The sequence below is a fragment of the Camelus ferus genome, chromosome 4 (genome assembly GCF_009834535.1).
Source record: "Camelus ferus isolate YT-003-E chromosome 4, BCGSAC_Cfer_1.0, whole genome shotgun sequence".
NCBI classification, from domain to species: domain Eukaryota; kingdom Metazoa; phylum Chordata; class Mammalia; order Artiodactyla; family Camelidae; genus Camelus; species Camelus ferus.
The window spans coordinates 58,086,120-58,104,265 of record NC_045699.1 but is presented as its reverse complement, the minus strand read 5'-3'; the positions used below and the strand labels follow the sequence as shown (position 1 = coordinate 58,104,265).

Genomic DNA, 18,146 nt, shown 5'->3' with positions numbered 1-18,146 from the left:
GCAGACCAAGCTGCTAGCCCAGGTCTGTGTGATGCCAACCTCTTCAGGGTCGCTGTTCTTACAGGGTGAGTAGAAATGACAGCCCTGGTCACTGCACTTCTTTGGCAACCCTTGCCTGTCATCCACAGGGCTGGACAACCTGAACAAAATCACAGCCCAAGGGCAGTATGAGCTCCGGGTAGACCTGCGGGACCACGGGAAGACAGCCTATGCCGTCTACGACCGGTTCAGCGTGGGAGACGCCAGGACTCGCTACAAACTGAAGGTGGAGGGGTACAGCGGGACAGCAGGTAGGGGCAGCCGCACTTAGAGCCTCCGGAACCACAGAACCTTCTTGTGTTTCCAGCTACTTCCCCCAGTCATCATTCCTTCCTTCATCAGTCCATCCATTTGTCAACAAATATCTGAATCCCTACTAGGTGCTAATCCAGCAGAACTATAACTGTACAAAGTTGGGTGGATGTTTTGGTCACTGAAACATGAAGCGGGTTGGGAATTAGGACAATCAGGGTGGATTTGTGGCTACCATTGCTCAAAAAATACATCTTTTTCTTATCTGTTTTGAGATATCAGTTTTAGACTGAGAGAAAAGCAGTTGCTTGGAGCCTTAATTCTCACCTACTTTTGTGCTTCTCAACTTTATTTACATACATCTGACTCGGGTGGGGAATCTTACTAATGTGCCAACACAGTACGTCTGGGGTGGAATCCAGATACTGCATTTCTTACAAGTTCCCTGGTGATGCCACTGTTGGTGGCATTGCTGGTCTGCAGCTGCACTTTGAGTAACAGACAATCCACTCCATCACCTGACTGGATGAATCTCTTCTACAACATTCCTGCCACGTGGCCATCCAGCTTCAGCCTGTACCCTCCATGACAGAAGCTCACTACCCCACAAGCAGTCCTTCTTTCCTTGTCTGGTACATAACCTAGTACAGGTTTTTAAAATTTCTTTGATTTAAAATGGCCTTTGTATGGTTTTCTGGCTCCACGTTAAAGGAGAACTAAATAAGGAAACAACATGCATTCAGGTCCTCAGATATTTCACATGCATTACCCTCTTTTAATTCTCATCAAAAAACAACAAAACAACAACAAAAACATTCCAGGAAAATATTGCTATTACACAGATGAGGAAATTGAGGCTAAGAGAATCTGGCGATTTGCTCAAGATGTAACAGCCGGCGGAAGGTGGGCCTGGGGTGCAAGCTTGGCTTCAGACCGGTGTTCCTGGTAACAAAGGGGGGATCAGGTGTAAAGGTGGGACCACCTCACACCACCCCTGCCCAGTCCGGGTGGCTCTCAGTTACCTTTATGAAAACAGAAGAGACTGATGCTATAGCACATCCCCAGTCTCTCAGCCCTGGAAGAACCCACCCACAATGGGGAAAGTCTCCACAGTAAGATTTGCCAAAAGCCAGGCTCAGTCTAAGGAGAGACCAAACTCTTTAGAGATCAGTCTGGTGGCAGTGAAGAGACCCAGGGGCACAAATTGTTTTCATTCTTGCATTCTTCAAAGAATCCTGACATTTTATTACCTGGCAATAAATACCTTTTTTGTTGAAACGGCTTCAGGCAAGAAGGATATTGTTACACAGCAAGCAAAGGCACTGAGCTGCAGGAATGTGGCCTCCATCCATCTCTCTCTGTATTTCCAACAGAAAATGAGCCGAAATATGCCCCTTCACTGAGCTAACCCTTGGAAGCCGCACTCTCCTGTGTGCATTGACGACAAACAGCCCCTCCACAGAAGGGTATCTCATTTCATCAGTATCTAACTGCTCTTGGGTAGCTTGCTCAGTTAAAAAGGCACCCAAGTTCCTTTGACGACTTGCTCCAAAATGATAGGATAGAATGCCTCAATGCTCTGAAATTTTTATGCACAGCATTAGTCAGGGTTAGGAGTGAGGGGACATAGAAAAAAAAAATGGTGCTTAAATGCTCCTAAAATTCAATACATTAAATTACAAACTAGATTTCCATATAGCACTGTATACAAATAGGCTTCTTGTCTAAGAATAAGGGAAAACTGGTCCCATAAACACTTTGAAAAATCATTGTATGATACACAGGATATTTGGTGACATCTAATGCCTGAAAGGTTTAATTATAAGCATAGCTCTAAATACTTGTACTAGGGGGAAAGCACACCATTATTAAATACAGATTTCCCACCTTACTCTCTGAGCTCCTTTGTGGAAAGAAAATGCAAAAACAATCATAAAGATAACAACAGTCGTGACCGTTAGCATACCATACTATCTGTTTAGCATATACCTTCATCGTCATTGTTTCAACAGCCCTCCGAGGTGGACCAAATCAATGTGCTAGTTCCATTTTATAGATGGGAAAACTGAGGTTCGGCAGGAGCTTGACTTGCGTGAGGTCACAGGGAGTGAGAGATAAGACTTGAAGTTGGACCCTTTTTCTACCACCTTATGCTGCTTCTATCAGAAATGAGTCTGGGGTGACACGTCCCATCCAGGCCCGTGTTTCATCCTAAGTCTGAGCCCAATGTTCAAGGCCGGCCCACCCCAGGGCCGTTCAGTTGTCACCCTGGCACTGCCTTCACGGCCCACAAGGAAGCTCCAGCTGGTTCTCAGTCCAACCCTCTCTCTCCCAGGTGACTCCATGGCCTACCACAACGGCAGACCCTTCTCCACCTTCGACAAGGACACAGACTCAGCTATCACCAACTGTGCGCTGTCCTACAAGGGGGCTTTCTGGTACAAGAACTGCCACCGTGTCAACCTGATGGGGAGATATGGGGACAATAACCACAGTCAGGTGAGCAGACCATGAGGCCCTGAGCAGGGCTGAGACGAGGAGGCAGGGACCTCAGGTTTAAGACAACATGTTTGTTCAAAGTGAGGAGAGAGCCCCCTGGCATTGCAGGTCAGGTAAAGTCACAGAAATAGCATATGTAGCATATGTTAACCAGGAAGGTCCCAAGGAGAACCACTGGTCGAGGGAATTTCAAACACAGAAAGATTTCCTCAGATTAAATCTTTGTCTGAACCCCAAAAGGAAACATGAAGGAAGAGGCTGTCTGGGTGAACTGGGGGTCATGCTCCCCACCAGGGCGCTGCCTCCTCACCCTGGCCTGGGGGCACCTCCAGGATCCCAGAAACATCTCAGGACAAAGACCACAGATTCCAAGTCCCCTCCTTTTATGAATCATACGATTGAGGCCCAGAGAAACATGACTTCCCTGAGGTCACAGAGTGAAGCTGGAGGCAGAGTCAAGCCTCCCCCTTCCAGCCCCCTCCCCCTGCATTTCCCTGCACCACACTGGAGGCTGTGACACAATTTCTGCAATCATAGAAACAGGTTTTGTCCACCCTCTTCAGAAATAGGTGAGCAAAACCAAATTCAACCATCACCTTACACTGAGCCCTGCCTACACCAGCAGGTGCCCTCAAAGTGGATGAAGTCAAGTGGGCTACTTAGTCAGAGGTCGTCCCCAGCCCAGGAAGGAGGGACGGGTATTCACACAGAGCCACCCAGCCTGACCCCTGGGCCTCAGGGAGTCTGACTCAGTCTGTAACCCGGGATCCCAGGGGCTTTATGCAAAGGCAAAGGCCCAAGCCGTGGCCAGCAGCCCCAGGGATCCTGACGGGTGGTCTCAGGGGGGTGTGGCGGCTCATCATCCTGCCCACTTAGACTTTATTGTTGTTGGGTTTTTCTTTCTGCTGCTGTTGGGTTGTTTTGTTTCTGTTTCCGACCGGCTTCTCTCTGTTACCAGTGATTTCCAAACCTGTGTTTACGGTGAGTTAACTGCCAGCAAGTGGTCACTGTGACCTTAAATGTAGACCTTACCTTGACATAGTTTCTGACACTTTTCAAAGCGCGCTCGCCTTCTCTAGGCCATGTGCATGCCACCTTTGCCCTGCCAGGGGCCCAGGACACGGCTTTTCATGCCTGTTTTACAGAGGAGGCAAGACCTGAAGGGCACCTCTGCACATCATCCTGCGTCTTCTCCGTCGTAACACTTCCGCTCTGAGCATTACTGTACTGCCTTTCTCTCCTTGTCTCCCTAACACCGGTGTAACACAAAGTCCTTCCAAAAAAAAAAAAGTTACAAGCCAAAAGGAAACCTCTTTTCCATCTTTCCATCCAATTTTGGAAAAGGGAGATGACACAAGAGGCCACAGAACAATAACAGGAGTATGGTCCCAGCTCTGTCTCTGCTCCAGCCACTGTGCGGCCTCTGTGAGGTTGCTTTCCCTCTCTGGCTTCCATTTCCACCTCGGTACAAGGAGGGCTTGCTTCCAGCTCTGAACCTCTAGCAGAGGGAAGAACAGGGACAGAGGAGGGCAGCACAAGGATCAGCCTGAGTAATTACAAACACACTTGCCTATGAGGTAAGTCAGCTGTTCTCAAATCCAGAGACTGCCCAGTATCAGTCAATGCCAAAAAAATTAGAATTAAATAGAACGTCTACTTTTCCCCTCATTGCACCAGCCATTAACTTCTCCACGGACACATTCCCTCACAGCCCCACAAAGCTTAAAGAGAAGGGGGCTCAGCACACGGGGTGGAGGCCTCAGAGGAGGACCCTCTGAAGCTGACCCCCACCCCTAGTAGGACAAGGGGGCTGAGGGATTCAGTGGACAGGTTCTAACATCATAGACTTTGCTAAAAACCCAAACATGGAACTAGGAAGCCCAGAAATAAATAGTCTTGTCTCTTCTTTTTTTTTTTTTTAAATAGTCTTTTCTTGAGGAAAATTTTGGCCAAAATTCCAAGGACATTTCTCCCTACTTGAGACTGGGGAAGTAATATTTACTGAACACCTACGATGTGTCCAGCGCTGTGATAGCTCCTTTACAGATTCATTTAGTCTTCACAGTATCCTTTCAAGTTTAGCATTATTAGACCTTAAGAAAATAATAGTGAACCTGAGGGCTCAAATGTTTTGATAACTTATTCATGACCATCTACCCATAAAGTAAGAGTACTAAGATTTAACCTTATACATCAGGTTGCAAAACTCGTGTCCAACTATGTTCCTCCTGCCATTCCATACAAACCCCAATTAATACACTCCGTAGGAATCCTGAGAGTTATAGACCCCCCTGCATATAGCTACTCAACTCTGTAACCTCCAATCATGACCTGATTTGCTTCAGATCAAAGCTCAATGCAAACTCAGGTTACTTCTGCCTGAAGTTAAAAAAAAACAAGTCCAATTCAGTCAGCCCCTTTGAAAGTTTTCACTACACAGATCAGCAGACAGACAGGCAAGAGACTCCTGTGAAATACCAAATGGTCAAGCTGAAACAGAACTCGTTTTGTCCCATCAACTGAAGAGTCACGGTCAGCGACCACCTCGCGTAATGGAAACCAATTTAGAGATCTCCTCTTTTTCACAGGGTGTTAACTGGTTCCACTGGAAGGGCCACGAATATTCAATCCAATTTGCTGAAATGAAGGTGAGACCCAGCAACTTCCGAAATCTTGAAGGCAGGCGCAAACGGGCATAAATTCCAGGGACAACTGGGTGACAGAGGAGTAGGGCCCAGAGAAAGAAAATAGTTTTACCAAAGCATCGATGCAACCAGTCCGACCATCAAGCCACACCTGGGCATTTGGCAGGAGTTCAAGGTGACCATGGATCGTCGGGGCCAGTGGCAGCAGCACCGGCCTCACCCACTCTGCGATACTTCCTTCACACCAAAGACCACAGTGTCCAACAGGCTTCTATTCTGATTCAGCAAAAATCTTCCAGTGACAGCATCACAATGACTTTCCTTCTCTTGGGTGGCTCTGGGAATGGGAGCGGGTAGGCTGTACAGTGGTAGTTTGTTTTAGAACCAGCTGTATTGTACACAAAGCTGTATAATTAATTATCATTATTTTTGTTAGCAATGATTCAATGTGCGTCTTGAATCCGTCCCTTTTTTTACATTTCAGAAAGGCAATACTATTTCAATTTTAAGGATATGATTAATATTATTAATATAATAATAATGATGATGTTGTAAACTAAGAATTTTTAAAGAGATCTTCCTTTCCAAAACACATCTGGACAGTACCTGATTTTTTTTTTTTAATAAAAGCACAAGTACTTTTAAATTTGTCTGCTGGTTCTCCTTTAATTGTTGAGCCTAAATTCCATCAAAACCAGTGTATTTGAACAAAGGAAGGAATGTTGGAAGGGAGAGATCGGGGGGATGCTGGTCAAGTGGGAAAAGGGAGACTACAGGCTGGGAGAGGAAAAAACCATCTCTGAACAAAGATGAACAAGTTTGGGGAAAGCTTATAACTTAAGATTCAGCTTTCTGCTCAACATTTCCAGGGCTAACAGTTTATGGTTTAAAAGCTGTTTTTATGCCCACTTCCTAATGCAATCTCCTAAAAATTCTATGATATGGATGAGGTGACAACTGTTATCCAACAAGGGTTAAAACCTCCAGAGGCAGACTGCCTGAGTTCAAATCTTGGCTCCTCCATTCCTTAGCTCCCTGACCTCTCCGTGCCTCTGTTTCCTCATCAGTAAAGTGAAGACACTCACACTTCTTAATTCCCTAGCATTTCTGTGGAAAATAAATGACAGCATCCCCATGAGGCGCCCCCGCATGGTGCCTGGCAGATACTAAGTGCTCGTGAGTTGGCCATCACTACTACCACTTTATAGATAGTGGACTGGGGTTCACAGGAGTGCACTGACTTGCCCGTGGCTACTTACCCAATTAATAACAGAACCAGGGCTCAAACTCAGGCCTTCTGGCCCCAGTGTCCTTGCTCTTCCCCAAGCTCCTGATGAAAATCTCTCCTTCCTTGAGGATACTGTGTCATGGTGACAGAGTACAGATTGCAGAATGAGGGGTGTGGGGAAGTTACCTAGATCTTTCATCAGGCTCTACAATCCTGAAGTCTTGGAATTAAAAAGAATATTAGGAACATCTCCTTCTACTTTACTCGATGCCCCCTGTGTTGCCCACTCAGGCCTGAACACATGTAGTGATGGAGGGAACTCACCACCCAGAAAAGCAGATCTGTTTACACTCAGTGACTGTGAGTCAGAATCACACATTATATATACATTTCTCTTTTAAAACAAGGATGGAGCGGGAGCAATTCTCAGTTCATTCTCTTAGGGATTTTCAACAAATCGACTTATTTAATGAAAATGTCTGGGCTGATCGGCCTCACTCAAATGGAATGTGATGGCTCCGAAGCGAGGATCAGAGGAATCTATGGCTCCAGCCAGATTCTGTGCCGCAGAGTTTATCTTGCTTTAATAAATGCTGTCATGTTATATACACAATTTGCTGTTCCAGATCATAAGACTTGTTGCTTGCAATCCAGCCATAGCAACACTCGCCTTGCTGTGTAAACCCAAACAAACGGGCTCCCTGTAACAACCAAGCCTTACATGGGAGGCTTAACCCTCTCCTGGCTGCTGACTCAGGATTTCCTGAACCCCAACCTACCCCCTCCAGAGGAAGACAGATATAATAAGCTGCTGAGGCATCCCCTGGAAGCCACACAAGAATCAAATTCCCTTGGTGAAGAAACCACATCAAACAAGAATCCTTAAAATCATGGCGTTTGGAAGACTGTAGATGCCTCCACGTGGGGACCTGATAGGCAAAAGGCCCGAGGCCATGGCATTCAAAACCTCCACGGCAGGTTTCCGATTGCCTACACTACCCAAGTTCTGGTCAGAAGTGTGAGTTCAGTATTTCTCACATACACCTTTCAATGGCTGGCTCTGTGGCTTTGTTCAAGCACACTCCTCCATCTTGAAAGGCCTCCCAAAACTCTACGCCACCTCAAAGTCCAAGTCCACTTCCAACCCCATGACACACTCCATAGCTCTCCACTGTAAATTAGTTTCCAGGGTGTCTGGTTTCCCCTTTACCCCTCCCCCGCGGGCTCTCCCCCTTCTCCCCGCTCTGTATCTTTATGGCTACCCTGTGTGAATTCGACCAGTGGGCTCTGATGCCCTCTGGCTTCCAGTTGGTATCTAAATGGGCAGCACGTGGACACTGAATGGAGGAGACGGGTGCAGATGGGGTGGTGGAGTCAGTCAGGGTACTTGTTTCCCAGCTCCATCCCTATAGCACCATGGCAGGCTGGCCATCACGTTGAGTGAGGTTTCCTCATAAGAGTCACAGCGCCTGTCAACTGGCTGTCTCCACACAACTCTCTCCAGGTTCCAGGTAACTGCTCCTCCCACCTGCCCCTCCAGGCCTAGGGGAGGCCTCTGCACATCAGCTGGTACTAGACCTGAGGAACCAAGCTAGCCCTCGTGGTCCTCTTCCGGCCTGCCCGCATCGCTGGAAACAGTCCCTCTACTTAAACTCCCCTCAGAGACCCTAACAGGCACGCCCACTCTGGGGGATACCCGGGCCCTCGGTACCGCTGTTACAGCTGCCTGCCTGCCTTACCCCTACTAGCACCTCTCTCCCCGTGTAGTGGACATTCGTCATTTAATGGCTTCCCAGCATCCAAACTCCTTTCTAGTTTTGGAGACTCTCCCAGTGGGTGAGGACCCTGCCTCCCACCATGAAAGCCACTGGGGAGAACATTCTTTCCTCCTCCCCATGGTGGCCGGAGCACAGGCACATAACTTGAGCTCTGCCCACTGGATACCTGCAGAGAGAGTTTCAACCTTCAGCAAGGGATGCAAACCGAAGAGCCTCTGAGGCCCGCTTCCCCACAACCACCATCACAGTATCTGTCCACACAGCCCCATCCTTTGGGACTACAATCCCTCCCACCTTCTCCTCTTACCGGCTTGCCCCACCCAAGCCATCCTCCTTCCCACCTCACCAACTCCAGGGTATCCAGGGGGCGCTCCTTGTGGGCTGTGCTGACTGGTTCTCTTCTCCCGGGGTTCTCACTTCCCTTTTCACTTATAAATCAGTACTGGGTAAGCCCTATGTGCCCAGCACTGAGTGAACAAAATAACCGTGGGCTCTGCCCTCACGCAGCCTCCATGCCAGGGAGAGGATGCCAATGTGAGTCACACATTCATATCACACAAGCGAATGTATAATTGCAAACTAGGGCATTCTTTGGAAGCAGATACAAGACACTAGGAGAACATCTAACAGGGACCTGACCAGGAAGGCTTCTCTAAGGAAGGGCAGGGGAAACGTGATTTAAACAGTAAGTAGGTGCTAACCAGTGAGGGATGTAGGAGAGGCAGAGAGCAGAGCATTTCTATAAGCCCTGAGCTGCCAGGCTGCTCAGGAAGAAAGCCAGGAGCAACGGAAGCTACAGTGGTAACAGCAACCTGGTTCTGTAGCTTCTTTTGGTCCAGAATAAGGATTTTGATCTTTTTCCTAAACACAGTAGGAAGCTAATAAGGAATTTTAAGCAGAGGAGTATTATAGTCATGTCTGTTTTTTTTAAACCATCTTTCTGTTGCGGTCTGTATTTGAGCCAGAAGATACAGACAGGAGAGAGCTGTAAAGAGGTCCCTGCAGGAGTCTGGGTGAAAGGCGACGGAGCTTGCAGAAGTATGGTCCTGGAGGTAGAGTATATGGCTCTGAGAGATGTTTAGAAGGTAAAACCCACAGGACATGGGGTCCCAGGGAGTTGCTCTATGTCTACACCCCTGTTCCTGAGCTACCCTCAATCCCTACAGGGAATTTTCCCTGTCATTTCAAGTAAGCCAGCCTAACTAGGGATGTGGGGAGCTGGGCTCATGGCCCATTAGCTCCAGGAACTGGGAGGACTGCAGGGTCCTACAGCCATAGGGTGCTGCGCTTCAGAATTTGGGTGGGGTGGGTGAGAGACTCGGGGAGGCTCCCCTGGGGTTACTCTCACTAGAATGAGAACTCTGATGATGTGGGAGAGGTGGGGGGGGGGAGCTGAGGCTGGATGCCAAGGGTGAAGCTGGTGCAGGCCTTGCCTCAAAGGCTTTGTATCCTCTGAGCGCAGCTGAGAGTGCTGAAGGCACTTACGCCAGCAGTGACATAGCCAGCATCGCCCTTGGGGAAGCTCACTTCTGCAGCAGAAAGGCATCTGCCCCTCCACCCCGTCCTCAGCCTCGCCTGGGTGCATCTTGCCAGGATTTGGGCTGGTGTTCGATATGAGTTGCCAGCAGAGGGCTCACTCCCGCATCCTCCTCCATCCCCAGAGAGCCCTGCAAAGGAATTTAGAGCTTGGAAAGGAAGCAGGGAAAAGCTGTCCTCTTGAGAATCACTCCAATCCTATCAAGACTGGAAAATAGATTTCAATGTGTTATGGAAGGAAGACACACACAGTCAAAATAAGTAGCTCCCACATTAAGCCAGTACATTTGCAGTTACAGGTAAAGAAGCTGTGTTTCAGAGCAGTGAGATGATTTCCCCAAGTTCACTAGGCTTGAAGTGTTAGAGTCAGTACTAAAGCCTAGGTTTGCTGACCCCTTGGACGGCAGAGCCTTGAGGAGCACCCACCTGCACTTCTGTTCCTTTATTCATTCCTCCACTCAGCACACACGAACACCTGCCATTTGCCAGTTCCCTCTGAACACTTATAGTCTGCAAAGCCAATGTGATCATAACAACTGCTTTAAAGTAATTGTGTGTGTAGTCAGAGCTGAACTTGAATTCCAAATTTTCCAATTACTAAATGATCTCAGTCTAGTCACTTAATTTTTCTAAGCATCCCTAAAAGTGGGAATGAAGAGGACTGACGCTCATGAAAATTTGGTATGAGTTAAAAGAGAAAACAGGCAGCGCCTGGCCTGGAGAAAATGCCAACACAGGTCTCTCTAACGTTGCAAAGACTTTTGTCCAAAGCGGAGCATGTGGGTGAAATACTGAAGTCAACCAGTAGATGGCAGCCTCCCCCGGCTTTAGGAGAGCACAGTAAGGCTGCGTTGATGCGGTGCTGCCAAGGGCTCCCCGGGCTCACAGACACTTTCAGGAAACAATTTCATGGCACTCAAACCCCTCTTTCCAGGAGTGGCTCACACCTAGCCCGAGACGGCAGGGGGTGGCAGGAGCCTCTTCTGTTTTTGACTTCCCCTTTGCTACACAAAACCTCCCGTCAACAACCACAAACCCTCTTGCTCAGCACCTCTTGTACACTGCGGGGGGGGCTGGGGAGGACAGGCGCGTGGGGACATGTCCAGTCCCCACTCAGATTCTGCAGAGAGCTGGCAAGGACCTCCCCCTTCTCTGGTCTTGTACTGATGTCCCATCACTAATTTTCCTTTGTGTACTAAACCCCTACTGCCACCTGCGAAGGCCGAGTTCACACGTTTCCTACTGCCAGTGCTTGTTCCTTTGGCTTGCCCCTGGCCCCTCAGCGACAAGACTCCTGACCTCCTTCCTCACTGCATCACTCCACTGCAGAGGGAGGTGGGTCCAGAAACGGGGACGCGTTCCCGTTGCCTTTAGTTGCTGCTGTTATACTTTCCCGTAACCTCTAAAGCCTGCTTTAGACGACAGTCCCTCCACATAATCCTGAGGAGTGTGGGTAGCTCTGAAAATGAAGTCAAGGGCCCTCTGTCTGCAGGGCTTGCCTCCCCGAGCCAGTCTATACCCCAAAGAGGTACAGAGTGATCTCCTGAAACACCAAGTCCTGTCATCTCATTCTGCTGCTCAAAGCCCTCCTTCCAAAGCTTGCCTCAGGCTTAGAGCAAAGCCCGATGTGACAGTGGCCTTGGAAGCCCTGATGCTTCCCTTCTTCGACCTCTCTCTCATGATGCTCTAGGCACAGTGGCCTCCCGACTGTTATTCAAGCCCAGCAAGCACCCTCCCACTGCAGACCCTTGGCCTGGAATGCTCTCTCCCCCACTGCTCCCCCTTCCCCACTCCATGCAGGGCTCACTCGCTCACTTCCTGCAGGCGGCCTCTCAATGTCACCTCCTCAAGGAGGCTTTCCCTCACCTACTGCGTAAACACTCACGTGCACAATCACACATGCACACACGGCCCCCCATCCCCAGTACTCTTTACTTTTCTCCATGGACATATTGCCACTGGACACACTACCAGTTTACTTAAGTGTGTCCATGTTTTCGAGAAATCAAGCTTTGTGAGGAGGGGGGCTTTATGTGCGTCTCCCCTCTGCTGCGTCTCCAGCACCTAGAATGGAGCCTGCTCTGTCGTTTTTCAATCACTCCATGTTGACTGAGCATGTGACCAGACCTGGAGGAGAGGTGAACGGTCCCTACTGGCCTCACCTTATTTTCCTAGTCAATTCACTGAATGTTGACTTTGTTCCCAGCTCATTATTTTAAACAGAAGCAAACTCAGAAACAAAGTGATTTTCCCAAAGTGGCCACGTAGTCAGTATGGACTCAGATTCAGTTCCTGTCCAGCCATATCATTATCTTGACCGATCAGAACCTAATGGTAGGATTTAAAGCAACAGGAAAGGTGCTGCTCTATCAAGAGCCCCAGACAACAGCCTCTCCCAGGGAGGAACAAGCTATGGGCTAACACTGTCTCATAGCCAGGGAGGGAGAAATCCAATAGGACATTTAAAGGGGAAAGAAAAAAAAAAAACAACACCATAGATATCAGTCATTTCAAAGACAGAGCATAATATATGCCCAAATAAAATCACTCCTCTGGAGACCTTCCACACACATTGTCTCTTGGAGCGCATCCCCCCAATTCTGGACAGAGGCCCCACCGCCTCGGCACACAGTGGACCATCACTTCTCAAAGATTGATGGGAAGTGGAAAATGCATCTGATCTCTCAAGCCTTTTATTTACAAGCATTAACTTTAAAAGGTTACTAAAATAATAGAAAGAGAAGGGAGACAAATTTCCAGTTATGGCAGAAACATCACTAAACTGGATTTACCTAGTTATGGGTTCAAAAGCTTCTCCAGAACTGCCACTAGTCCAGTGCAAAATGAGGCCTGGAGAGAGAGAGAGAGAGAGAGAGAGAGAGAGAGAGAGAGAGAGAGAGAGAGAGAGAGAGAGAGAGAGAGAGAGAGAGAGAGAGTGTGTGTGTGTGTGTGTGTGTTTTCCCCGCAATCAAGGCCTTCTAAGCAATTAGCAGAGGAGAGAGTGGAGCAGACCCCAGGAGTGTGAAAGGAATTTGAGAGAGAGGAGCACAGGAGACCCAGCTCAGTGGAGACAGAAGACCACATTCCACCTGGATACCCTTCAGGCAGCACCAGAGTCAGGTCTGAAAAGGCGTCTATCTCCACCCAAAAGCCCAGTTCAAGGCAGCAAAGAGCTTCCAACTCAGTGCAACACGGGGTTAGCGTCAGAGCAGGCTACAAACTCCACGAGGGCATGGGCTGTTCTGTGTGCCCATTCACAGAGCGTAGCGCGTGAACACAGCAGCTATACAATTAAGATTTCTTTTTTAAGAAATACATTTATAATAGTTGCCTGGAAATTATTGGGAAGGACTGTGAGGTCACACCCAGGCTTATCTGAAAAGAGGGTTGCCCTCAATTAATAGATGCTTCAGTATATCTTATAGATGTTTTAACATATTTGTCATTCTTAGAATGGTACATACTTAGACAATCAAGATAGTGAGACGACTAGAAACCCCACCTCTTTAGAGAGAGGGAAATGGAATAATAAGCAGGGATGTAATCTCTGTCTCAAAATCTCTGAAGGTCTGTCATGGAAAGGAGAGAACAGATTTATCTGTTGGGAGGCAGAGGGAAGAACTAGGGTCCAATGGTGAAGTCTACATGGGGACAACTGGCACTCAAATAAGAAGAGAAATTCTAACGAGCAAAGCCATCCAGAGAATAGGCAGCCACAGAAGCAGTGAGCACCTGATACTGGAGGGATCCTGGGGCTTCGTGGTAGTTCAGACACTAAATAGTGGTGTAGTGTCCCTTCCAGGCCCAAATGGACTTACTCTGCACCTCTGGTTCAGTTACTTGTTTCATCCAAGGTGTCTAAAATGTTTCTACTCCAGATTTCCAGTGTCCAGCCGGAGCCCCAAATACAACAAAAGGAAGGGCTATCATGAAACAGCTGAGACAGCATGAAACACAGATATTACTCTTAAGAAGAAGGTGGCCCTTTACACGAGAGGTAATAAAAAGAGAGTGTTGATTGTCTCTCTGCACAGACAGAACCCCTCCTCCAGGGAACACCCTGAGGAGGACCCATATTTGCAAGATGGCAACATCATGAACCTCCTAAAAAAATCTAGTTTCATTCATTTCTGCGAAGCAAGCTCCTTACAGAAAAAGAAATCTGCAACCCCAACCATGACCTACTGCCAGAGACTCTCACTGCCTCCTGGGCCAGGATATTGGCTACAAGAGATTGCTCAAGGCCAAATTTCACTGTCTAAACTTCTCTTGGGAAGTTACAGGAGGCTTGCTCAAAGTCACAGTCTCCATAAAGAAGATCTTAAGTGTAAAAAAAGAGATCATATTATCATTCAGCTCCCTATCTCAGACACCACTTCATCCTTTCTTCTGCACTCAACCTAAATAACTGAGAGCATTCAAATGGAATTTAAATGGCTTCATGTACAGCATACAATACTAAGGCTTAAGATCGATCATAACAAGACCACTAGGGAAGGAGGTAGAAAACTGCCTCCCCAACCAGAAAGTAGGTGTGGTGGGGACAGGAATCATCTCTTAACAAACTCTGTATCAGCAGCATCTGGTAAGGAAGATAGACATATCCTAAATCAATGAAAGAATCAATTGGTTTCAAGCTCTGGCTCTGCTACAGAATTAGCTGTGTGACCTTCATTAAGTTACACAACTTCTCTGAGCCACAAGTGCTTTCATCTTAAATCAGAAATAATAATAGCTACACCAAATGATTGCAATAAATGCAATAATGTGTATAAAGTGCCCTAGAGAGTGTCCTAGAGACACAGATTTGCGCCCAGTAAATGGTATCATCCTCCTAGTCCCTAGAACCGTATTTCACGTAGTAACATTTGTTCACCCGGTAAACATTTGCCTTGGCTGATCTGTAGGTGGAACTGATATGAATGCTCTAGGTTAATTTAGGAGAAAGCAGACAGGTGAGTTCAGGTGTCTTGGGTTCAGGTAGCTGCTCCACAGAAGAGTTTGGGGCAGAGGGAGGGAAGGCAATCTAAAATTTAAGTGCCTCTCTTCTAACTGTGAGAGGCAGCTAACATTCGTATGTGTCTTCCGTTTACACTCTGATTTCTAACTTGGTATTTCAGCTCCACAAAGCAGAGTCCCCAGGTCTTCCAGGGGATTCACATAAGATTCACACATTTTATGGTTTTTCCATTATTAAAACAGGATATATAAACACAGTAAACTCTACTCAGAGAATCATTTATTCTTAAAGGAACCATATAATAAATTTCTATTGTGTCTGGTCCCCACTCCCTGACCCCAATGAGTTTACTTCTGCAAATGGACCCACATTGGATGCTGTGATCAGGAATGAAACATATGCCACCCCGCATGTTCCCTCACTACCTTAACTGCAAGGAAAGTAAAGACAAATTCACTGCCATCACAGCTCAGGTCTGGGGCATAATCTATTCCTTCCAGATCTTTCCACTGGTCCCTGTTCTCTTTTCCATCCTAATGATTAAATTTTGCTTCTGTTTAATCCATAAACCACTTTAAAAATTTCTGTAGAAAAGTAAGATAGAAGATCATTAAAATATGAAACATACACAGATTCCCAGTGTGGGCCCCCTAGTTTGAAAGCAATACCTGATTTCTTTCCCTCAGATGTAACCATCTTTAAATGAGTGATGATGCTAAAAAATAATAATATCGAACACTTAAAATAGCTCTGGATGGATGCCAAGCACTGTTGTAAGTGCTTCCCATGTAGAAACTCATGTAATCATCACAAAAATCCTGGGAGGTAAGTAATACCGGTATGCCCATTATACAGAGAAGGAAACTGAGGCATAGAAAGGTTAGGTAACTTCAAAATTACACTTCTGAGGAGGTGCTTTATTTAACACAGTTAGGATCAAAATGGAACACTTTAACCTAAAACCTCATCATCTGGGAACCATGAAGATGACTGTGACCCTTGAACAATGCAGAGGTCGGGGCACCAACCTCCCCCCAGTCAAAAATCCAGGTATAACTTTACAGCCAGCCCTCCATGTCTGAGGCTCCACGTCTGCAGATTCAGTCAACCACGGACCCGGCTGTACTAGAGTTCACGTTTGAAAAACTTCTACATATACATAGGCCCGCACAGTTCAAATTCCTGTTGTTCAAGAGTCAACTGTATAATCAATACACTGCAAATGCTGGTGATGGAGCCAGCCCACACGGTTAGGACACTGATTTTAACGATAAGGAGTGTATTTTCCCTCTACCATTCAGGTTTCACTCTCAGGAACTGCAGACCCTGGCTGTAGAAACAATGAAAACCAAGAGACTGTTGTAACTGGGTCAGAAGGGAAAAAGATCCACACGGCGTGAGGGCATGGACCCTGACGTCTTCTCGGCTGACACGGCAGACTTGCCGTTCTGCAGGCTCTCCCCAGTGTGGTGAACTGAGACAGGGATCGTGAGGTCATTGTGAAAAGAACACTTCCAGCCCCAGCTCCTGACCACAGTCTGTGACTCACACCGTGTTCAGGCGAGCTGGTCCTGCTGAGCGGGTCTGTGGAGAAGCAGCTGCTCTCATCTGCGGCTCAGGAATCTAGGGTCAAGGGGAGGCAGTGCCCTGCTGTTCCACATCCCAGAGTCTCCAGAATTCTAGGGACCACTGCAAGCTGCTTCTCCTGTGGACCAAGATTCAAAAAGACACTCTCTACAGGTCTTAGAATCCCTATGTCTTCAGGGTTTTGAGATAATCTACAGGATAGAAATGTAACTTCACTGACATGTGTATACAAGTCGTCACTTTTCCCAACCTTGAATGACATCATCAGTATGGCCACACTGAGGGAAAGAAACTCAAATACAGGAAAGTGCTCTTTAAATGGCAAAGCAGGACCAGGAAGCGCATTTTGTCCATTCCCAAAAGAGCTTCCTGCCGGCCCGACATTGTCTGCAGAAATAACACTGGACCTCTGGTCTCCTCCTGAGCCCCACTTCCTACTGCCTGGTCCTTCCCTTGCCTGCTGTGCCTGACTCTGACATCTTCTACCCAAACCTGATCATCAGCCAAAGCTTTAGCACTCCTTTGACATCCACTCCCTGGACCAGGGACGTTTGACCCCTATTTTTCTATAACGACCCCTACCCAAGCCTGCTGCAAGTCTTATTTGAACTTATCCCGTCACTCAGACACATGAACAAGCTGGTAAATTTTAAGTTACACTGGCCAGGCTGTCAGAGAAGGATCATGGAAAGAAAAATACCATGGGATGGAGCAACCACAGGCAGGCTCCTTCAGTTAGGATGACAGGAAAGCCCCTTTTGAGAAGGTAACATTTAAACCTAGACCCTCAGTGGGACCCAGAGCACAGCCAGTGCGAAAGGGCCCAACTGGGAAGCACCTTGCTGAATGAAATGGCTCTGGCAGACACTTCCTGTATCCAGCATCATCTCTGCCATCAGTGCAGCTGCAGCAGACAAGCGGTCCTTCAAGCACATGCCTCTAAGCCTCTCCACCTCTCTGCCTCAGGGCTTTCTTCAGAGCCTGGAAAGCCCACTCAGATCTAACCCAGGAACATTTTCAAAGTGGGAGGTGGGACCTCCCTGGGACCCCTCAACCAGTGAGGGACAGGAGCCCTGGATGAATGTTCAGGCTCCTCTCCTGCAACAGGACAATTCCGAGGCTCGTTTACCATGCCTTCTCACAGGAGCCCCTGAGGGATGGAGCGGAGCCACAGCCACCCACAGCAAGAACTGAATACCAGAGCACATATGGTCCTTCCCTTCTCCCGGTCTCACCGTGCCCACACCCTCACTCCTGCACCCTGGGATCATCTGCAAGCTCTTGCCTCAGGCTCTGCTTTCGGCCTGATGAGCTGAGGTGGAAGCTCATAACGGTTACAGTGAAAATCAGGAGGGCTATATGAGATCAGGTCCTTGAGGTCAATATGAGCCAGACCATGAACGGGCCACAGAAAAGCTTTAGGTTTTAGACTGCACTGCCTGGGGGTCAAGATGGTGGAGCCCAGCCTGGGAATCCAGCCAACAGGCCCTCAGGTGGCTGGAGGTCCGGCCTGACTGGATCCTCTGCTAAGCCCTCTAAGATTCGGGGAAGGAATTGGGACAGGCAGGGAGGGGACACTGAGGCAAAAGTCTGCTTATCGAAATGGGGCCATCAGGGAAGCC

General features: G+C 47.8%; 1 protein-coding gene and 1 long non-coding RNA gene across 2 annotated transcripts in view; one reads left to right on the top strand and one right to left on the bottom strand.

Moving 5' to 3' along the window:
• TNC (tenascin C) overlaps positions 1-6,085 on the top strand; it is a 91,048-nt gene extending 84,963 nt beyond the window's left edge. Inside the window, 3 exon segments of the mRNA XM_032478278.1 lie at positions 129-290; positions 2,627-2,790; positions 5,379-6,085. Coding sequence (XP_032334169.1) covers positions 129-290; positions 2,627-2,790; positions 5,379-5,489 — 437 coding nt within the window. The 3' untranslated portion in view covers positions 5,490-6,085.
• The window catches only part of LOC116663239, a 133,412-nt gene that overhangs the window by 45,286 nt on the left and 69,980 nt on the right, over positions 1-18,146 (bottom strand). The gene's annotated exons all lie outside the window — the stretch shown is intronic.